The sequence below is a fragment of the Myotis yumanensis genome, unplaced genomic scaffold (assembly GCF_028538775.1).
Source record: "Myotis yumanensis isolate MYYU_CA2020_CCGP unplaced genomic scaffold, mMyoYum1.0.hap1 SCAF_19, whole genome shotgun sequence".
NCBI lineage: Eukaryota > Metazoa > Chordata > Mammalia > Chiroptera > Vespertilionidae > Myotis > Myotis yumanensis.
Window position 1 is genome coordinate 14,717,630 of NW_027223770.1, and position 23,993 is coordinate 14,741,622.

Below are 23,993 nucleotides of genomic sequence, written 5' to 3' on the forward strand. Positions count from 1 at the left end.
CTACCTATATAGTTTAAGTTTAAAAAATTTGGCTCTCAAAAGAAATTTCAATCGTTGTACTGTTGATATTTGGCTCTGTTGGCGGATGAGTTTGCTGACCACTGGCCTAGGCCTTCACCACACTATTGTCTGTGTCCATGGGTTATGCACATATGCATACAGGTTCTTTGGTTGATCTCTTCCCACCCACCAACCCCTGCCTTCCCTTATTTAGGGCCAGAAAGCCCTGTGTAGAAGTGGGCTCCTAGGGAAAACAGAGCTTGGGGTTTTCTGTTTGGATTACTTTTTTTTTTTTAAACAGTCAAGTGTGGTTGTTTTTTTAAAATATATTTTTTTATTGATTTTTTACGGAGAGGAAGGGAGAGAGATAGAGAGTTAGAAACATCAATGAGAGAGAAACATCGATCAGCTGCCTCCTGCACATCTCCCATTGGGGATGTGCCTGCAACCCAAGTACTTGCCCTTGACCGGAATCGAACCTGGGACCCTTCAGTCCGAAGACCGACGCTCTATCCACTGAGCCAAACCGGTTTCGGCTGGATTACTTTTTATAGGCATCTGACAGCAAGTGTTACTCTATAACCAGATTTTTTTTTTACATTAAGTCTTTTTAAAATGGATGGTTCCCATTCTGAAAGGTGGCCGATTTTCGTGGGTTTCCTTCTAAATAATACTGCACCTTTCAACCATGCCATCTCCCTTCCCGGGGTCCCCGGGTGCGTGCGCCCCTGGCGGAGGGCAGGCAGGGAGCCTTTGGCTACAGATCCTCTGGTGCTCAAATGTTACAGGCAGTGGCGTGGATGCCTCTTAGAGCTCTCTCTCCTCTCCCCTCTCTGGCACGAAGCCTATAATCTGATTTGTCAGACTTGGGTTAAAAGAGATTTGAAAATCAATTACAAGCCTGTGAAAGTAACCGTGAGTTCCTAGTACTATGAACTCACCATAGTTTCTCGGATCTCAGAAGTCTGCCGCTAAAAATAAAATAAAATAAAAGGAGAAGCACCCACAGAGTATTCCCCAGAAAGCCCGGCTCCTTTCTCTCCAACACGTGGCTTCCCCCTCCTCTGTCTGCTTTCACCACATCCACCCTGTCCCTGGCCTGCCCTCCTCCTAATTCTCTCCTCCCTCCTCGCTCTCTCTAGGCCCCCGGCCCCACACTGTCTCTCAATCCTGCCGGACTCTCTTCTGCTCCAATAGCTGCTGTCACTTCTCCACAAGCCTCTTTCCTGACAGGTGTCATTTCCAGACTCCTCGCCTTCCGTGGCCCGGACACTGTCTGTGCAGAGATGGAAGGCTAGAAGGGGACTAGTGCAGAAAGAGAAAGATTTTTGAAAAATGAAAGTATTTATGTATATGGATAAAAGTATGTGTTAGGCCCTGACCAGTTTGGCTCAGTGGCTAGAGCGTCGGCCTGCAGACTGAAGGGTCCCAGGTTCCATTCCGGTCAAGGGCATGTACCTTGGTTGCGGGCACATCCCCAGTAGGGGGTGTGCAGGAGGCAGCTGATCAATGTTTCTCTCTCATTGATGTTTCTAACTCCCTATCCCCCCAAATTAAAAAATTTGGCTCTCAAAAGAAATTTCAATCGTTGTACTGTTGATATTTGGCTCTGTTGACTAATGAGTTTGCCGACCACTGGCATAAAGGAAATATACAGAAAGGGGAAATCGAAAGCAAAACAGAGCCCTGATTGGTGTGGCTCAGTTGGTGGGGCATCGTCCTGTTCAGGAAAATGTCGCTGGTTCGATTCCCCGTCAGGGCACATGCCTGGGTTTGGGGCTCAATCCCTGGTGGATGGTGTGCAGGAGGCAGCCAATCAACGTTCTGCTCCCACATCGATGTTTCTCTTTCTCTCTCCCTCTCCCTTCCCCTCTCTCTAAAAATCAATTAAAAAAAAAAAAAGGCAATATAGAGTGTGCTCTCCCTCTCAGGAGCACATCCGCACTTTCCCTTCCTCTTCTTTCTCCCTCCTTAGGCGTGTTACCTTTGCCTTTCTCTTTCCTAAGCTCCAAGGGCCCTTCTTCTGCCTCTGTAACTTGTTTCCTGAGCCCATGCAGCCCAGCTGGCTCACTTCTACTACCTTTATAACTTTCTAAATAAACTTTCTCTTATAATTTGGGGGGGTGGGGGGAACAGCAATACAGAGGGCAGAAGAAATCCCTCCCTATCATCATTGCCCTCTGAGGGGTAACAAGAAAATATTGCTTCCCACCCTGGCTGGTTTGGCTCAGTGGATAGAGCGTCAGCTTGTGGACTGAAAGGTCCCAGGTTCGATTCCACTCAAGGGCACATGCCTGGGTTGTGGGCTCCATCACCAGTGGGGAGCGTGCAGGAGGCAGCCAATCAATGATTCTCTCTCATCATTGATGTTTCTCTCTCTCTCTCCCTTTCCCTTCCTCTCTGAAATCAATAAAAATATATTTTAAAACAAAGAAAAGAAAACATTGCTTCCCTGAAACAGGAAACAGCTCTTAGAAATTAAACATATAAATAGCAAATTTGGAGGTTCAGCAGAAGAGCTGGAAAGGTGGAAAAAAATCACCTAGAGAGTACAACAACAAAAAGTAGACAGAAAATGGGAAGGAAAAAAATCAGGAGATCCGTTTTTAACTCCAATACTCAAATAAAAGGAATTGGGAAAAGTGGAAACAGAAGAGATGGCCTCTTCTCGCCATGACAGGGTGCCTAGCACTGGACTTACCCCGCCTGCCATGCACAACTCTACATCTGTCCGGAATCTATGGGCCAATTGTTTTCCGGCCCTGGACACAGGCAGTGCAAGGCTGTGATCCTTGAAGGAGGAGAAAAACACAAAGAGAATGAAAGCTGAGAGAATCTGAGTCCTGTTCACTTACACTACCAAGGATTACTATAGAGAGTGTTTTGACCTAAACAGAAATGATGGAAAGTCAGATCTACAGGAAGGAGTAAGGAATACCAAAAATGGCACATGTGTGGGTAAATGTAAAAGGCATCCTGAGCCCCTGTAGCCTTAGGACACAGGCAGGAGCTGGCAGTGTGTGTACATGACTAACAGGAGCTGAAGAGGGCCTTTCCCAGACCGACCAGGCTGGCACCCTGACCTTGGATGCCCAGCCTCTGTAACTGTGAGAAATAGATTTCTGCTGTGTACGAGCTACCCAGTTTGTGATATTTTGTTATAGCAGCCCAAACGGACTAAGACAGTTATTTTCTTAAAAGCTTAAAATATGGTCAAAGCTCCCCTCATAACAATCCTATATAATAGTCCTATACAATAAAAGGCTAATATGCAAATTGTCCCCTTGGGAGTTCGACCGCTAGCTATGATGTGCGCTGACCACCAGGAGGCGGTGTGGAACGAAGGAAGGCCTCAGCCAGCAGCTGGCAGCCGGGGGAAGGAAGGCCCCGATTGGCTCTGATCGCCGGCTAGGCCTAGGGACCCTACCTGTGCATGAATTTCGTGCACTGGGCCTCTAATCTTAAAATAATGAAGGGTGAAGTGAGCCCCTAGTAAATACAAGGAAGGGAATAATAAAGTTAAGGGGAGACATCTACAAACTACAAAATGAACAAATAACGGGGCGGGGGGAGTGGTTCTCCAAAAAGATGAATAAAAGTGACAAATCCATACATAGACTGAGGGAGAGGGAGAGCGAGAGGAGATAGAAAACACAAATTAACAATATCTGTAATAAAAAGGGGACATCACTACAGATCCTACTGACATTAAAAGAATAAGAAAATGTCATAAACAACTTTGTGATCAATATATTTAATGACAGAGTAAACGAACAAATTTCTTTTAAAACACAATTTAACAAAACCAACTAAAAAAGAAATGGAAAATCTGAATAGCCCTATATCTATTACAGAATTGAATTGTAATCAATCAAAAACCTTCCACAGAGAAAACTCCTGGGTCCAGATGATTTCAAAAGCGTAGTCTATGAAACATTTAAGGAAGAGAAAATACCAATCTAACACAACTCTTTCAGAAAATAGAGGAAGAAAATTTTCCAAATTAGTTTATGACACTACCAAAAAAAAAGAAAAGGTTCCTCATGAACATAGGTGCAAAATCCTTAATTAAAACATTAGCAAATCAAATCCCAATTATTTAAAAAGAATAATATATCATGAGTAGGGTTTCCTTTAAAAAAAAAAAAAAAAGGTTAGTTTATCCCTAACCGGTTTGGCTCAGTGGATAGAGCGTCAGCCTGTGGACTGAAAGGTCCCAGGTTCGATTCCGGCCAAGGGCACGTACCTTGGTTGCGGGCACATCCCCAGTAGGAGGTGTGCAAGAGGCAGCTGATCAATGTTTCTAACTCTATCCCTCTCTCTTCCTCTCTGTAAAAAATCAATAATATATATATATTTTTTAAAAGGTTAGTTTAATATTTGAAAATCAATTAGTGTAATTCACCATATTAACATAATAAATTGAGCTACATCTATAAAGAGATCTATAGATTTAATACAATCACAGTTGAATTTCCAGCATGCTTTTTTGAAAAATTGATCAGCTGACTCACAACTTTATATGAAAATACAATGACCTAAAATAGCCAAAACAATTTTGGAAAAAAAAAGAGCAATGCTGGAAAACATACTATTTTAGGACAAGACTTATTATAGAGCTATAGTAATGAATACAGCATGACTCATGTGTAAAGATATACGGATATCAATGAAACAGAATAGAAATTTCAGAAATAGGTTCACACTTGAATGGTCGCTTAATTTTCAGTAGAGTTGCTAAGATAATTTAATAGGGAAAGGATACTGTTTTCAATGAACAGTGGACTGGAACAATGGACAGTAATGTACACACACATGAGCCATAACCCTTAACCTACCACCATATACAAAAACTAACTTGAAATAGATCATTAGCCATATAACAGCTAAACTATAGATTTTCTAGAAAACTTAAGAACCATAGCTGCTCCCTCCCCCCACCCTGTTGATCCTGCCCCGCCCAAGCCCTGCGCAGAGCCATTTGCCGGATAGCCTCAGGCAAAGGCTAGATTAGCACCTCCCCAGAGGACAGAAGTTTTCCACACAGCTAATTCTCACAGCCAGTCGGCCTGGTGGTCAAATCCCTCTAGTATTAACTACAACAATTAAGGCTTAACTAGAACAAGACTGCGCACAAAGACCACAAGGGGGTGCACCAAGAAAGCATAAAAGATGCGGAGACAAAAAAACATGACAGAAATGGAGGATATGGAGCTAAAAATTGCAATTTTGAGGGCACGAAAACTAGAAAACTTAAGAAAAAATCTTAATGACCTTGGGTGTGTCAATATCTGATATACTACACAAGAAGCACAAACTATAAAAAGAGAAAAATCAATAAATTAGACTTCATCACACTTAAAAAAGAAACATTTGATCTTTAAAAGAGAATGTTAATAAAGTTAAAAGGCAATTCATAGACAAGAAGAAAATATTCAAAAAAAAGTATCTAACAAAGGACTCATATCTAGAACATATGTGTTAAATTAACTAAACAAGGGGGCCATTGGATGTAGGAGGCTTTCATGCCTTGGTGGCCTACTAAACACACCTAAACCTAAGCCTCTAATACCTCAAGGTTAGGGATCCAAGCCAAAGGGCAACCAATCACAACCAACCAACTAGGCTTTCCCAAACAGTACAACCACTTGAGTAAGCTCTAGCCAATCAGACAATTTCCTTCCTCTGCTCCCACCTCTTCTCTTCAAAAGGCCTATTTTCTAGCTCATGTTGGTGGAATACTCCTAACCATTCCGGGCCTGCCCCTGCCCAATTTGAATTGATTTTTGCTAAAATAACTCATACATTTAATATGCCTCATTTACCTTTTATCATGAGAACTCTAATAGCTGAATAATAAGAGCACAAACAAACCACTAAGGAAATGGGCAAAAGACCTGAACAGGCGCCCTACCAAAGAAGACACACTGGTAGTAAATAAGCACATGGAAAGATGTGCAATGTCATAGGTTACTAGGGAAATGCAAATTAAAACCTAAGTAAGATGCTACTATACACCCACTTTAATGACTGGGACTAACAAGGCTGTCTGTCCATAACAAGTGCTGGGGAGGGTGTGAAATAATTGGAGCTCTCAAACTAGAAATGAGTTTGGCAGGTCCTTAAAACGTGAAACATACGTTACCATGTAACCCAAACATTCTACTCATAGATTTCTAGCCAAGGGAAATGAAGACACACATCCATAAAAAAACTTTCACGGGAACATTCATAGTAGCTTTATTGCCAATATTTAAAAACTGGAAACCACCCAAAGGCCCATCAACTGTTAAAAGAATAAGTCCATTATGGTCTATCCATGTGATGGAATATTACTCAGCAATAAAACATGAACTGTTGAAACACCAATCAGAAAGAATGTGTGCAGCCCTATGTTCACAGCAGTGTTATTTACAATAGCTAGAATCTGGAAACTGCCCAAATACCCATGAGTCGATGAGTGCATAAGAAAGCTGTGGTACATTTACACAATGGAATACTACGTGGCTGCAAAATAAAGGAGCTCTTACTCTTTGAGACAGTGTGGATGGACCTGGAGACTATTGTGCTAAGTGAAATAAGCATAGAGAAAGACAAATATCACATGATCTCACTTATATGTGGGATCTAATGAACAAAGTTAATTGACGAACAAAATATGTCCAGAGGTATGGATGAATGGAACAGAATAACAGATCTTGGGCGGGGGATGGGGGAGGGAGAATGGAACATCAACCAAAGAACATATATGCATGTATGCATAACCCATAAAACATAGACAATAGTGTGGGGAAGGCCTGGGGTTAGATGGGGTTTGGTTGATGGGGGCAAAAAGGGAGAAAATGGGGGGCATCTGTAATACTGTCAACAATTTAAATTTTTTTAAATTAATTGTTAATACATACAATAAAATGGATAAATATCTAAATAATTATGCTGAGTTTTAAAAGCCAGGCGAAAAGGGGGGAAAAAGTACATGGTGCATGCTTCCATTTATACAACATTCTAGAAAATACAAATTAACCTATAGTGACAGAAGCAGGTCACCTGGAGATTGGAGAGTGAACAGGAAGAGGGACGGCTATGCCCAATATCTTGATTGCGGTGATGGTTTCACAGATATATACATACATCAAAACTAATCAAAATGCACACTTTCATATGTGCCATGTATTATATACCTATGTTCCCTCAGTAAAGCTGTGAGGAAAGCAATGAAAACCAACATATAAAATAAAATAATAATATATCATGACCACATCAGGTCTTATCTCAAGAACGCAAGATTGATTTAATATTTGAAAATCAATTCACGTACTTCATCACAGTAATGTAATGAAGGAGGAAACTGTACATTCATCTCAATAGAAGCAGAAAACAGAAATAATTAATCTTCAGAGAACTAGCACAAGAAAACATGCTACAGTATAAAGCCATGAGCTTCCAGGTTAAAAGGGCCCACTGAGGAGGATGCAGAATGGGTAAATAAAAAAATTTATTTAACTCACTATAAGGCACATTACTGTAAAATTTCAAGTGAGAATGGAAAATAAAATATCCTAAAAGCTTCTGAAGAGAACCAAAAGAGAGTCACATATAGACAGGGAGTCCGTAGGGGCTGGAAGGAGGGGGATAAAGGGGTGGGAGGGGAGGGAAGATATCCGTAATACTATCAACAATAAAAAAATATACTTAAAAAGAAAAAAATAAGTAAAGACAGGGAATCTAAGTAGATGTGGGGCTTCTCACAGCGACTGAAAGCAGGAAGGCAAAAGAACATCGTCTTCAGAATTCGGAGAGAAAAAAGTGCAGCTTAAAATAACCATCCAGTCACACTCTCCATCAAACAGACGACAGGAGAGTGGAGACATTCTCATATATTCCACAGCCCGTATTCTGCTGTACTCTTTCTCAGCAGTATACTGGTTTTTTGTCCCACCAAAACAAAAAGATAAAAATATGTCAGGCAGAGGATGGAGAGAGAGGCAAGAAGAATCCCCAGGACGAAGGTGAGGGGCCCCCAGGACAATGGCTGTGTGGCTGGGGCACAACCAGGCCAGTTTATAGCAGAAAGACGGAGGGTGCTAGTTTAGGTGTTTTCTAGGGAAAAAGAAAATGAATTGATAGAATATTTGATTTTTTTTAAGACTGGGAGAGATTTAGGGTCCCCTCAGAGTTCGGGATTGAACTAATGATAGATACATAAGGAAACAAAGCAAGTGAAAAACCAAGGTAGCGCTTCACTCCAGATTACAACAAAAAGTTGTACAAGGGAGGACATATTCTCTAGAACACTGTACATGACTCAGCAAGAAACAGTCTTTATAGAGTACACGAATGTATACTTAATATTGATTTAACTATATTAGAATAGGACAGGCTAAGTTGGAGCATTTGAGTGATGTAAAAGAATTAAATCTTGCCCTAACCGGTTTGGCTCAGTGGATAGAGCATCAGTCTGCGGACTGAAGGGTCCCAGATTCCATTCCAGTCAAGGGCATGTACCTTGGTTGCAGGCACACCCCCAATAGGGAGTGTGCAGGAGGCAGCTGATTGATGTTTCTCTCTCATCGATGTTTCTAACTCTCTATCCCTCTCCCTTCCTCTCTGTAAAAAATCAATAAAATATATTTTTTTTAAAAAAAGGAATTAAATCTTGCCCAGCTGGTGTGGCTCGGTGGTTGAGCAACCCATAAACCAGGAGGTCACGGCTCTATTCCCAGTCAGGGCATATGCCTGGGTGCAGGCTCCATCCCCAGTAGGGGGCGTGCAGGAAGCAGCTGACCAATGAGTCTCTCTCATCATTGATGTTTCTATCTCTCTCTCCCTCTCCCTTCCTCTCTCTGAAATCAATAAAAACATATTTTTAAAAAGAATTATCTTTCATAATACAAATTAATAGATAACAGCCCAAACTGTGCATTCTAAACAATCAAAGAAATAGCAATGTAAGAAAAGTGAAGATATCAGCCAAAAGAATCAGCTGAAAGAAATAAACGTGGTTGCCTCTGTGGAGTAGGGGAAGACAGGCCGGGCTGCTCTTTTCATTTGTTTTAAGTCTTAGACTGTTGTAAAAAGTATTACTTGACTTTTAAAATCTATGTGCATGTGTTACCTTGATTTTAAAAAAGCAAAAACGAAATAAAAAAATTAAGCAAAAACGACTCTCTCTGCTGTCATAAGCCAACACTGTCTGTAATATTTAATTCGATTAATGAGTTACAATTACAAGCACGAATAGGTTTGGGAACAACACAGCTAATTGTTGCCAATGAAGCACGTAAGGAGAAGAAGAGATATGCACGCTTGCTAGAGAGGAGCCTGCCAGCTGTGTGCCTTCCGCACGCCAAGGGCGTCGGTCCGCATGTGTCACAGAAGGGACACGGAGCAGGGTTAATCTAGCAAGTCCTTTCAGCGGAGGTCAGTTACCAGCGCTTCGGCTGTAATGAATGCAGCTCATTAAGGAGGATGAAATAAGACAGCCTTGCTCCATCCACTTTCGCTACCTTGTCCGTTTCCCAGGGGTTAGATGGAGGAAATTCTACAAGGAACCAAGCTCAACATCTCGGGGTCATTCAATTTGCTCTGAAATATTAACCCTCTTGAGGGAAGCCTGCCAATGAGGATAAGTGGAAGTCCTTCGGAAGGGCAGGCTGTCTTATACACCCTTAGGCTTACTCCTCAGGACGAGCTGGGAAGGTGGCAAAAGAGATAAAGCAAAATCTGCCTTTCGCACCGAGATGGACCTGCTTAAATTTCAGTCACCTGATTCGTTTCGTTACTGCCTCGCTTCTCCTGTGCATTTTGGGTACCTACTAAACGCCATATACATAAGCATCGCAGGAAAAAATAAGCAGGAGGGAGTTCAAGGCAGGACCCGAGACACACCCTCCAAGATCAATGCCAAGCAGTGTCCTGGCAAATCTCTTAGTCTCAAAGTCACCATCTTACCTGCCCCAGTCAATGAAGCCTTGAGTTTTTCGAGTATTTTGGATTGCTAATTATTAGTAAAGTTAAGAAGGATATGAAACCATCTTTTAAAAAAAAAATCAGCCAACTGATCATTGGCTATGCTATTTTGGGCAACGATCTGCAGAATTATTGCCCAGAAGAGAAACCTGTCTCTATCTCTTTTACCTGAACCCAATTCTAGACAACTTAGGAATGTCAGATCCACCCCCACACATACATTTGACAGCCCTTCCTATAAGGAATTGTCAAATTTTCCTTTACAGCTGAAACTAGAAAACCAAGCAAGGCAGAAATTGGCTTTTAGCCATTAAATAGGTGTACCTTTTTACATACAGAATCAGCTAGGAGAAGCAGTTTGGATCTTCTGAAAGGTCACTCGCCACAGCCTCTGCAAATCAACTTAAAATAAGTATTCTCACCCAGCTGGTGTGGCCCAGTGGTTGAGCATCAACCTATGAACCAGGAGGTCACAGTTTGATTCCCAGTCAGGGCACGTGCCCGGGTTTCGGGCTCAATCCCCAGTAGGGGGCGTGCAGGAGGCAGCCGATCAATGATTCTTTCTCATCATTGATGTTTCCATCTCTCTCTCTCCTTCTCCCTTCCTCTCTGAAATCAACAAAAAAAAATATATTTTAAAAAAGTAAGTATTCTCTTTATTTATTCATATATGCTTAAATGAATGAATAAGCCCTTATGCTTCTTTCTTCTTTGGCATCAGTAACCACAGAATGTGACTCAGGCCACATCAATGCCTCTTTGGTTGCCTTCCATAAAGAATGCTTCCCCATTGCGTGGCCACCTCACTCATATCCGGGCCTCAACTCTGGCCATTAGCCAGGCCCTGATCGTCAGCACTTGCTCTCTGCACTGTTTTGATGAGACTGACTGACTTCGTTTTAACCATTATCACTTGAACATAAAAGAAACACGTGGCAGCCACTCTCCTCTTCCTTCGGACCACCTAAGTTTCCCTGGTGTAGACACACAGATCACCAACAGAAGTGTCTGCATTTACATTTTCACAGGTAATGGTTCCAGTCACCTCGTGGACACCGGATGTACCCCCCCCCCCCCCATCTTATTTTTCACCTCCTCCCCAACTCCCACCTTCCCAGCCATGACTTTGAGCACTGAATGGGGAAGACTGGTACGAGACTGAATGCTTTTCGAAGTGGAATCCACATCTTCTCAAGCCCTATTAGGTAGGGGTGTGGGTCGGGGAGCAAAGAGGTACCTCGGTGTCAGAGCTGTTGCCATTCAGAGCCTCGATGTTTGGGTCCCTCCAGTCTTCGGAGAGTGAAGGGATGTAATTGTCTGTCAGAGCATCCCAAACCCTGTAAACAAAGAGAAGCTCTCATTAGCACACATCTGGGGCCCCGCCCACCTGGAGGAAGGGAGAGCTGGGCAGGGGAGGCAGGCTCTGTGAGGGCCAGGCTGAGGTCATCTGCCTTCCAGCAGGCGGGAGCCAAGCGGCTTAGAGCTGAATCAGAGGCCAAGAGAATGGACCCTGGCCAGGAGCTCCCAAGGGAATGGTGTTTGCTTCAGAGAAGGGAGCCATTGAGATACAAATGATCGAGTCTACAATCCAATCACCTCTGGCAATTAAAAAACCTCTGGCCCTCAACAAAATAGTTCATGTCTCATAAAACTAAGAAATGCCTCTTTCCCACGGGCAGAGAAGACAGAGAGAGTGAGAGAGACACAGACACAGACAGAGTCACAGAGAGAAACCCAAAGACAGAGAGATAGAGATAGAGATCTGGGCAGATTCTCTGGCCGGATCTCATTAAGAACAGGGTCATCATGTGGTGCCAGTGCTGCTGTGCTTACTTACTACCCAAAATGTTTAGCGAGCCCACGGGTGGCACGATCCTGCCCTCTCACAGCGTAGAGTCTAGGTGTGCCCTGTCTCCAACGTGGACCCTCCAAAGCAAATGTATGAAAGCAACCAATGAGCACACCTCTGTCTGCACGCCGACCCCAGCGGGAGAAGATGGGCTCTCTCTACTACATTTCTTTGTAACAATCTGAAATGTACATTATGAGAAAGGGCCTTCTACCATCCTTGTTGCTTAGCTCATTTCAGAAAGATTTGTTTGGGGGGAGAATCCCGAAGTCACAAACTCTCACACAGAGAAAAAGAAATGCTTTAGTCAATACCCAGAGATTAGTGTAAATCTCATAAAATAATGCCATCCCTGGAAGCCAGCAGCACTTGAGTTCATCTTAAATAAATCAATGAGGACTCTACAGTTTCCTTCAGGAGTATATGCATGCCATGATATGCATGAAACTAAGGCTAGGAAATATTAATGCAGTATAAGGAAATAGCCATCCTATATAATAAAAGCCTAACATGCTAAGTGTCCGGTCATCCGGTGACCAATCAAAGTATAATATGCTAATGATAGGCTAAGGCCGCTCAACCGCTCGCTATGACGTGCACTGACCACCAGGGGATAGACAGTCGACTGGTCGACCAGTCACTATGACAGTGATGACTAACCTATGACACGCGTGTCAGAGGTGACACTCGAACTCATTTTTTTGGTTGATTTTTCTTTGTGAAATGGCATTTAAATATATAAAATAAGTATCAAAAATATAAATCTTTGTTTTACTATGGTTGCAAATATAAAAAAATGTCTATCCGAAACCAGTTTGGCTCAGTGGATAGAGCGTCGGCCTGTGGACTGAAAGGTCCCAGGTTCGATTCCGGTCAAGGGCATGTACCTGGGTTGCGGGCACATCCCCAGTAGGAGATGTGCAGGAGGCAGCTGATCGATATTTCTCTCTCATCGATGTTTCTAACTCTCTATCTCTCTCCCTTCCTCTCTGTAAAAAATCAATAAAATATATATATTAAAAAAATGTCTATATGTGACATGGCACCAGAGTTAAGTTAGGGTTTTTCAAAATGCTGACACACTGAGCTCAAAAGGTTCGCCATCACTGCACCATGACGTACACTGACCACCACACCCACTTGCTCAGACCGATAGGTTAGCTTGCTGCTGGGGTTCGGCCGGCTGATTGGGACTGAGCAAGATGGGCCAGACACACCCTGGAGCCCTCCTGTGGTCCTTCCCTGGCACCAGTCGTGCACCAGTGGGGTCCCTTGGACTGGCCTGCACCCTCTCACAATCCGGGACCCCTCAGGGGATGTCAGAGAGCCAGTTTTGGCCCAATCCTGCAGGCCACTCCCCTCAGGAGGGTACCAGACGTAAGGCTCACTGCTGGCGAGTGCTGCTGTGGCAGCGTGAGCCTCTCCTGATCAGGACTGATTGCGTGTGAGCCTGCAGCAGACACAGTGGGGCCAGGATGAGTGGGAGTGGTAGATAGGAGCTGCAGGCGGCATTGGACTGCGGGTTTTGGCCCAATCCCCGTAGGCCACCCCGAGGAACCCCACCCATGCACAAATTCGTGCACCAGGCCTCTAGTTTTAAAAAAAGCAAATATGTATACATGTGGATCAAATTCAAAACATGACAAAATGTGGATTAAGATGCTGAAACAATAAGTGCAAATTTATATATGCCTACATATATACATATATATGTATATATATATATAGAGAGAGAGAGAGAGAGAGAGAGAAACAGCACAGATACTTGAAATAAAAAATCGGGTATAATATATGATATGTGGGTATATAAGCAGAAATTTTCTTTTTTTTAATCTTCAGCTGAGGATATGTTTTTATTGCTTTTCGAGAGAGAGGGAGAGAAAAGAAAACATCAATGTGAAAGAGAAACATCAATCAGTTGCCTCCCACACATGCCCCAACCAGGATCAATCCCACAACCTAGGTATGTGCCCTGACCAGAAATCAAACCCTCAACCTTTGGTGTACGGGATGACACTCCAACCCACTGAGCCACGCTGGCCAGGGCGCAAAGAGATTTTCCCAGTGCATGATGCATACAACTCAGGCGGTGAAACACACAAGGTCACGGCAGGGCTGGGCTTATCCGCTTATTCGTTATTTGCCTACAGTTACCGGAAAGCACTTTGCAAGAGCTCATCGTTAGACGTCTCTTCAGCAGGATTTCAGTCTCCTTCTTAGACATGGGCGATGATCCAATCTCTATCAGGCACTATATTAGAGCTGCACTAATCCAGCCTAATTCTAAATCCGAGCCTCATTAGCATTCTAAAGCCAAGAGGCAAATATGATCTGCTCTCCGCAAGACACAACTCCCAGCACCACACCCACTGGGAAGATCGGTGGACTCAAACCCCTGCACCACAGCCTCTGCTGGAGAAGGAGCAGCAAGGCACACAGGCACCGACCTTCAGACTTGTCCCTGCAGCAAGTCCTGGAAAATGAAATTCAGCAAAGCCCAAAATAGGCAGGAGCCTTTCCTACCTCCCTCCTGGGCAGGATGGAAGCTGGGAACGTCGATAGACTGCACACTTCCCCATGACCTTGAAACTGTACTTATCCTTAAAGAGACAACTCTGCAAATCTTTTAGGGAGCAGTGACTTTCCTCATCTGGGCCTTCACTACCACGCTCTGGATTTCACCTTCCAATTCTAGATTTTTAGTGACAACTTCCCAAACTGTTGCCGAAACCTCAGGATCGCAGCTGTTCTCATTCTCTTTCGGGTTTTGTTCGAGTTTTCTTCTTCTGTTCAAGGTACTTTTTATCCTTTGAGGTTCAAAGCAGCCTTAAGACAGAAGGGCTCTCATCTCTTTGTAAGCACAATGCGTACCTTTCCTATATTTATTCGGTGTCCATTTAACACTAATCACAGTGAACAGCCAAACACTTAGCCAGCAAGCACTTACCATCAGCAAGGCACTATCCTAAACTCTTCATGTGGACTCATTCGTTCATTCCAAACAACAACTCTGTAAGGCAGAGAGTAATGAGGAGACACTGGGACTCGGGGAAGCTCATTTACCCTGTCTAAGTTTGCACAGCCAGTAACGGCAGAGGCGGGATGGAACCAGGCAATAGAGCTACAGAGCCTACATTCCGAACCACTTCACTCTTCCAGTCCTTGATGAATTTTCTGATAGGCGTCGGCATCAGAATACTACACCAAGTTCCTAATCACCCCCTAGAACAGCCGTTCAGAAACTGGCTGTGCATGAAAAGTCGAGAACAGGGGTGGGCAAACTTTTTGACTCGAGGGCCACAATGGGTTCTTAAACTGGACCGGAGGGCCGGAACAAAAGCATGGATGGAGTATTTGTGTGAACTAATATAAATTCAAAGTAAACATCATGACATAAAAGGGTATGGTCTTTTTTTTTTTTTTTAGTTTTATTCATTTCAAACGGGCCGGATCCGGCCCGCGGGCCGTAGTTTGCCCACGGCTGGTCTAGAACTACACTGTCCTGGGCAGTAGGTTTTCATCAATCTACAGAAGACAAAGGGCACGGGCAGCAGGGCCCCGCCCTGCTTTCTGTCTACATCTCCATCCCGGGAAAGGCTAAGTGGAAGGCAGAGGCGGGACGCTGGGAGGCAGGCAGCCACAGGGACGAGGAGCCGGGGTGGAGGGAAAGCACAGAGTTCCCTGTGAGGAAGCGAGGGGGAAGGGCTTTCTCCCCAGAGAGGCTAACTACGATGGTAAGCAGGGTCCTTGGACACGGACATAGTCCCTGTTACAGGTACCCTGAGGTGGATTGTAAAACTCCCCTTCCCTGGGAAGCATCCTGCTATTGGCTCTTATCTTGGGGAAAGGAGACTCTGAAAGCCATCTACTCTATCCTTTATCAGAGAACTAGCATTAACCCTAGCCGGACCGGTCAGTTGGTTAGAGCACTGTGTCCATGCGCCAAGGTTGGGGGATCGATCCCCGGTCAGGACACATACAGGAGTCAACCAGTGAATGCATGAACAAGTGGAACAACAAATCTCTCTCTTCTCTCTCTCTCTCTCTCTCTTCCTTTTTCACCAGTTAAAAAAAGGAACTAAGATCAGACAGGTTGCCTCAATTTCTGTCATGCTGCTATGGCACCAGGGGTTCAATTTGTTCTCAGTCCCTATGATAACAGAAACGGCTTTTAGGTGCCTATTTTCTAGCGTGGGCTTGGATGCCTGCAGAATGGACTAAACTGTCTTTCACCAGCGGGCTAGGCATTTGGGAAAGGGTGATGGCAGAGGGTGAACAAACCGAACAGAATGGGTTGTGATAATACACCTAGACAAAAACTCAGGTCTGAAACTGGCAACGCAGCCATCAAGGCTACATTAGTCCAACTACCCTCCCCGCCCCACCGCCCCCCCCCCCCCACACCCCTACATACCTATTCCTGACAATATAGTAGACAGTGCACAGGTCTTATTAGAATTCCAACTTGGTAACATTTCCCCGAATCCCCTCTAGGCTGACTACAGCCCTTGTCCAGTGGTTCATTTGCATCTAGCCAACAATATCCACACTTAGATGTATGTTAACATGGATACACTCGCCCTAGCCGGTTTCGCACAGTGGATAGAGCATCAGCCTGCAGACTGAAGGATCCTGGGTTCGATTCCGGTCAAGGCCACATACCTCAGTTGCAGGCTCCAGGGCGAGTGCAGGAGGCAACCAATCGATGTTTCTCTCACATCGATATTTCTCTCTGTCTTTCCCTCTCTCTTCCACTCTCTCTAAAAATCAATGGAAAATACCCTTGGGTGAGGATTTAAAAAAATGATATTGAAAAAACAAAGAGATAAGTAGTAAAATAAATTTTAAAAACAAGCAAACATGGATACACTTTTGTAGTTAATACTTAAGAATAATTAATTACTAGCACATGAATGACTTTGAACAACTTTTCGGATTCTTTATAATGCTTAAATACAATTAATACGATCTGTGCCTTCTATATGGAGAAAGAAGAGAATTAACTTTCCTAAGAAATCAGTTATCTGTCATCTTTTCCTATCTGATTATTTGGTATTTACCAGTACTTATCTTCAAAGTTAAGTGTGGCTGATGCAGGTTGTCTGCAGAACAAGAAATCTGTCAGTTCTCACACGGCTGGTCCCTCTGTCTCCAGGGCACTTGTAAGAAGGCTGAGAGGGACCCCAGGAGGCAAGGGGTGGGGTGAGAACTGCCCCTTCCCATTTTGTATTGGCCCCTAAGAACCTCGGGCCTCCAGGTTCAATCTCTTATGATAAAGGGAAGGTTGGTCACATACACTAGTAAGCAAAGAAGAGATTCTGAAATAGTTTCTAAATTCAAAATTTTTTTGACCAAAAATTTCATTTTTTTCAGGTTCTATCGTTTAGCTCTATCCCACCCAAAACACTTTCAATTCATTTGTAGGTGAACTTATCCCTCCAAATACTAAACCTAAGCAAGTTTATTGGAACCCTAGAGCTATCCCGGAGAACCACAATCAAGTCAGCTATTAAATTATCTTCTTCCTTTGCCTCATCATCTTTTACAGTTAAAATATCTGAATAGGTGTCTAAAAAACAAAGTATGTAGTTGAATGCTCATTTTTATTTTAAGTTGTAAAGATTCAGATACACTGACCACAATGTTAATTCCTCTCTTCCCAGATTCCTCCCTCGACACTACCCCCGAATCATACTTTCATCTCTAAGGAATGATTCAACCTTTGGTCTGTTAGCTGAGTCAGTCAATGAGGCAGGCAAGTCGGGAAAGTCAGGATAAGACACTAATCCCATGTGAGGGTAATTGACATTGAGTGGCCTCTGTTAATGTGCGACTTGCTGGCTGGGCCTCCATCCTTAATGAGGCAGAGGGGGGTTAAGTGGGGGAGAGATGATGTGTTGGAAGCAAAAGGAATTGGACACATCGTGAAAAGTCATTTTCAGAGCGCAGCCTGGGTGAGGTGAGAAATTAGGTTCTTTGCCAGTCCTTAGTCCCGCTTCATCAAGACTGAGCTCTGGAGGTTTCAGAGATGAGGACCCACGCAGTCAACTAGAGTTAGTGACTAGCCCAAGGTCACACAGCGACTTAGTGAGAGTCTGAAAATTAGAATTCATAAGTCTTTATATTTCTAGTTCATTGCCTGGTGCAATGGACTAGAGTGAAAAAATACTCTGTATAATAAAGCCCCACAGTCATCCTTTTTTTTTTGACTTAAAAGAGTCAAATGATAACAGTTTCAGTATCTAAAAAGAATTGGTTTGAAACTTGAAATGGAATAACATACAGTCCGCTGTGATAGCACTGGCCACCAGAGTGAAATGTTCTCTATGCCCAGGCCTTCAGGTGAGCGTTCATGAAAAAGAAAAGACAGAAATGGGGTAGACCTAGCTAGAAACACTGTATGTATACCTACAAGGCTATTATTGCCATTCAATTCATTCAATAGTCAATATGTCACTCAAACATATTATTTGATCACTTACTACACACCAAGCACTACATTAGACAGTGGGGGTATAATAGTAAGACACAGATTTGTTTCCCTTCCTCTCTGAAATCAATAAAGATATATTTAAAAAGAAAGAATGAACGAAAGAATGAATGAATGAAAGAAAGTTGAAGATAGACTCCCCCACCCCCCAAGTTTACCATGCTCCCGAAATTCTATTTTGTATCTAGGGGAAACTTTCTATTTCCTAAAATCCCTTCACTTCTTTAATGTTTCAACTGAAGAAAGCTCTACAGGTGACTATGAAGGGATACGACAGAACAATGTCAGCAACTACCAGGGCGAGCGCTGCCCCCACTGACATGAAAAGGTAGTAAGCAGTCAGGAGCTCACAGACAGAATCTAGGTCTGTGTCAAGGGGCCCCGGACCACAGGGCTCTTGTATGAAGCAGGAGAGGGCAACTAAGACGTCTTACTCCTCGTCCTGCAGGGTCTCCTCCTCCTCCTGGATCTGGAACTGGTTCTTCACGGGAGCCAGGCTCTCGGTCTTGGCATTGTAGTTCCGGAAGCAGACATTGAGCTTCTCGTCAAATTCATTCACCAGGTCCTCCATGGACTTGAAGCTGATGATTTCAGAAGAGAAATTCTCCAGCTCAGAGAGGGAGGGGTCCTCCAGGTGGTGGGGCGAGGAGCCATAAAGACACCGTGGCTTCTCCTCCGGTTCCTCGGAGCAGCAGGGCCGGAGGTCCTCAAACTCTTCATCCAGACTCACCAGGGGGGCCTCCATTCTGGCGCAGCTGCGACGTTCGGGATTCGTTTCTCTGGAAGAAATAAACAAGCTAATGTGAGTTTGGACGGGGCCTTGGGGCCAGCCCTGCTGAGGGAACGTAGTCACATATTCCATTACTCTGTGTCGCTCTAAAAACAAAGAGTCCACTTAACGGGCATCCATCGCTCCTGCGCTTGCTCATTACCATGCACTTAAGGAGTTCAAATATCATTGTCAGGATGAGTAACACTCATCTAAATAGAATCCACTTGAGAGGTATACCTGCTTCCAAGTCCCTTCTCTAAAACCCGAAGCCTTGTGGTGCAGCGTGCAGCCCCTGGACCAGACCGCCCAGGCTCGCATCCTGTTCTGCCCCTTGCCAGCTTCGACCTTAGCAAGTTTCTTAACTTCTCTGTGCTTCCTTTTATTCTTCCCAAGACAGACGTAATAACAGGACCTACCTCCAAGGGTTGTCATCGGGTAAAAGGAGTAAACACAGGGAAGAGCTCAGAACAGTGGCCGGCAGACAATAAATGTCAATATGGTTCAAAATGTGTCCATGTCCTTAACCACGTGCTCTGAGAACTGGAAGTTCTTCCTAACTTATTTGGTGGACAAACCTGACCTGAAGCTAAGCTCATGTGGCAGCGAAAGCTAATTCACATGAATATAAAAGCTGCGTATGGTTTTAAGTTATCCCACTTAGTGTGTTTGGCTGCAGAAATATTAATTTTTTTTAAATTATAGAGACTGTTGCCCCGGTCCCCAGGGGATGCCTTGCAGAATATGCACTCTATTACTGCCTTCCAAATGCTGAGATCATCTAAATTCTGAAACATGCCTGGCCCCAAGGATTTTGGATAGCAAGTCATGGGCCTCGCTATTACTACCTTCGTCAATACATAACAGACTAACAGAACACTAATAGAGACTTTCATACAAGCACCTGAGGTTTTCCCCAGACACAGAGCATAGCCGGGACTAGAGGAATGGATTAAATGATCTAGTATCCATAAAAGACAGATCCAACCACCAATGTGTTCCCCACTGTTCCAGAACCAGAGTCCACAACCACCATCTTGGCCTCTGTGCCCGGGGAAGGCTGCAAGGCTCTGGCCTCCCTTCATTTCCAACAGCTCCGGGCCCTCTTCATACACTGCCTTCACCTGTGATTTATCCATCCGTTTGCACCTCCAAGCCCTTCCCCAATTTGAATCTAAATCCCTCAAGGACACTGACATCCTCTGAATATCCTCCCGGGCTCCTAGCACACACATTGGCCTGTGGCCAGGCGATCGATCAATGTGTACTCGGCTGAGAAATGATCTTCTCATCCACAGACAGTGTCTCATTCTCAATCTCAGGCAGCACACGTATCATTATCGGTCATACCCTCCTCTGCACACAAAACTTCCTTCCTTGTAACATAGAAGGGCAACCCAGCTTTGCTCTCCCGTCGCTGCGATTCTTGACGCAGTCAGATGCTTAAATGGGAACCACTATTCCAGGAGGACCAAACAGACAGCAAAAACCACGGGATTTGCCCTAGGACCGTGGTCGGCAAACTTCGGCTCTCGAGCCACATGCGGCTCTTTGGCCCCTTGAGTGTGGCTCTTCCTAAGCCTTAGGAGCACCCTAATTAAGTTAATAACAATGTACCTACCTATATAGATTAAGTTTAAAAAATTTGGCTCTCAAAAGAATTTGGCTTTCAATCGTTGTACTGTTGATATTTGGCTCTGCTGACTAATGAGTTTGCCGACCACTGCCCTAGGACTTCACTCTCCATCTCTGTCTACAACGTTTAAAACTCTAAATAAGGGAAGCAAATAACAGCCCCCGTGAGGTAGGGACGACCCCGGTGAGGTTGAAACGGCCCCCGTGAGGTAGGGACGACCCCAGTCAGGTCGAAACGGCCCCGGTGTGGTAGGGACAACCCCGGTCAGGTTGAAACGGCCCCGGTGTGGTAGGGACGACCCCGGTGAGGTTGAAACGGCCCCCGTGAGGTAGGGACGACCCCGGTCAGGTCGTAACGGCCCCAGTGTGGTAGGGACGACCCTGGTGAGGTTGAAACGGCCCCCGTGAGGTACGGACGACCCCGGTGAGGTTGAAACGGCCCCCGTGAGGTACGGACGACCCCGGTGAGGTTGAAACGGCCCCCGTGAGGTAGGGACGGCCCCGGTGAGGTTGAAACGGCCCTGGTGAGGCTCAGACGGCCCTGGTGAGGTTGAGACTACTCCAGTGAGGTTGGGACAAATAAAGGGGACCAGTATGGACTGATGAACAGGGGTAGATACAGAAGCAGAGCAACATTGAACAGAATGTTAAACTACAGTGGGAAGCCTGGGGAGGGTTGGGGGGGGGGGGGGATTAAGAGACCAACTGAAGGACTTATATGCATGCATATAAGATTAACCAATGGACACAAGACACGGGGCGGGGGGTAGGGGCTGGGGAAATGTCAAGGGGGGGAAAAAGGAGACATATGTAATACTCTTTGTAATACTTTAAGAAATAAAAATTATTAAAATAAAAAAAGAAAAAAAAAAGAAAAAATAAATAAATAAATAAGGGAAGCAAAGGGCACACCGGGCGAGGACCTGGACGGCTTTTCCTGGTTTTTTACTGGTGGTAAGTCAGCATCACATCCAACATATTCTGAGTGTTTACAGTTTACAGAGGCAGCACGATAGGACCTTCGCATACAGAAGGAAGTAAGAGCAGTGTGATATCTTGGAAAGAACACAGGCTTAAGAGCCAACAGACCTGCCAATGTCTGGCTCAAGGATAAGCATCGTGGGCCCTGATGAGCTCATTTGTTAAGATGAAGGTGTTGGTATAGAACGAATACCTTTGGAAGTTGATTTTAATAACATATCAACGTAATCAATAATTTAACTGTAATAATATATTTTATTTAATCCAGCATATCCAAGATATCACCGGTTCAAATTGTAATCCATATTTTAAAATACTGATGATCCATCTTACATCCTTTTCCCATACTAAGTCTTTGACATCCAGGGTATGTTTTACAATTACAGTGAGTCTCCATTTGGACGACCCACCTCTCCAGTGCCCAATAGCCACGTGTGGCTAGCGGCTACTCTATTGGGCAACACAGCTATAGAGCAATACACAACTAATTGTCAGTCAGGGATTCCTCACTTCGTCAACAGACCCCAAGGGCCCTTTCATATGGCCAAATGGGCTCATGGCACAGAAAAGAGTAGGAATCCTGTCCAGCTGGTGTGGCTCAGTGGTTGAGCATCGGCCTATGAACCAGGAGGTCATGTTTGAGTCCAGTCGGGGCACATGCCCAGGTTTCGGGCTCGATCTCCAGTAGGGGGCGTGCAGAAGGCAGCTGATCGATGATTCTCTCTCATCATTGATGTTTCTACCTCTCTCTCCCTCTCCCTTCCTCTTTCTGAAACTATATGTTGAACAAAATTAGGAATCCTTTAGTGCCAAAGTAAGTTTAGGAAAGATCACAGAATGCAATAGAGAGCAGGGAAGGTTTTACTGCTGAGGGTTTGTGCTGATGGAGGCAGGATTCTGTGGTGGTGAAGAGCCTGGACTCCAGATTCCCATCCTGGTCCCGTCACTTCCCAGCTCTGAGACTTGGGGCAAATCGTCAGCCTCTCTGTGCCTCAGTCTCCTCATCTATAAAAGGGGTCTAGAATAGTCCTTACGCTGAATAGTAGTTATTTTGTGGAGTAAAAGAGATCAACTCTGAAGTGCGAAGCACAATGCATGGAACACATAGTGTCCAATAAATGCCAGTGATTGTAGGAAAATGAGAATAACTTGGTTACATGGAAATGTGGAGTGAGAATGCTCCGAGTGAAAGAAAAACAATCCTTGCTATGACATTCTAGGCTTCAGAATGCCTATCAAATGAGAAAACTATTTGTTGCTAAATGAATTTTTTCACCTTGTTCGCTAAAGCACCATCTTTTCAATTCATTTGGTCGAAGCCTCTTGGATCCCAGGTCCCATTTCAGAGAGACATAAAAGTTACCCAGCAGCTGTTCCGAAATTTTACATTTCCTTTAAACGTGCACGCTTCTCTAGGAGAGAGGGGGCGCTGGACGGAGTAGAAGATACCAAGAGGGTGCTGATTTGAAATGGTACAGTCTATACTAATTGACTGGCAACGAGAGGGCATCTAGGACTAAGATTGAGTTTTGAGTGTTGGCAACAGGAAGATTATGCTGAAAGCACCTATCGTCAGCCCATGCAGACTCTAGAGAAATGGCTTCATCTAGAGCAGTGGTTCTCAACCTGTGGGTCTCGACCCCTTTGGGGGTGGAACGACCCTTTCACAGGGGTCGCCTAAGACCATCCTGCATATCAGATATTTACATTACAATTCATAACAGTAGCTAAATTGCAGTTATGAAGTAGCAACGAAAATAATGTTATGGTTGGGGGTCACCACAACATGAGGAACTGTATTAAAGGGTTGTGGCATTAGGAAGGTTGAGAACCACTGACCTAGAGGTTTATTAAAGAGGAAATGGATATCACAGTTCTAGAGTTCAGAAACATGATCGTAACCCATAACATGGCCTGATTTCTTTTCATCGATTCACTGCCTAGGAGCCAAGAGGCTCCGCATGAATGGCCAGCTGGAGGTGATGCTAAAACGGAAAGCCTGTGCTGGGGACCAGAAGCCACTCAGCACCCAACCTGAGCCCAGCCTTGGCAGAGAGAGCCAGGCATTCTCACTGGCCCTACCGTGGTCCTGGGGAGGGGCCTCTGGGTTGGGGCTGGCAGCCCTTCTGGAAATGGTGCCCGTTACTCTCCTTCCTTTAGCCCCCCTTCCTTTGCTCTTCTCTCTTGGTAGCGTGCCTTTGCCCCCAAACTGAAATGCCCTGCTCTTGCATCTGGGAGGCCTCCTCCCCTTAAAAGCTGGGGTTGAGCCCTAGCCGGTTTGGCTCAGTGGACAGAGTGTG

The 23,993-nt window shown here is 44.6% G+C and overlaps 1 protein-coding gene across 2 annotated transcripts in view; it reads right to left on the reverse strand.

Moving 5' to 3' along the window:
• Positions 1-23,993, reverse strand: part of FEZ1 (fasciculation and elongation protein zeta 1) — a 74,553-nt gene that overhangs the window by 17,252 nt on the left and 33,308 nt on the right. For both annotated transcript variants that reach the window (XM_070400249.1, XM_070400248.1), the window contains exons 2-3: positions 18,743-19,087; positions 11,207-11,306 (exon numbers count right to left, since the gene is read on the reverse strand). In XM_070400249.1, the coding sequence (XP_070256350.1) occupies positions 11,207-11,306; positions 18,743-19,053 (411 nt within the window). In that variant the 5' untranslated portion in view covers positions 19,054-19,087. The remainder of the gene's footprint in view (positions 1-11,206; positions 11,307-18,742; positions 19,088-23,993) is intronic.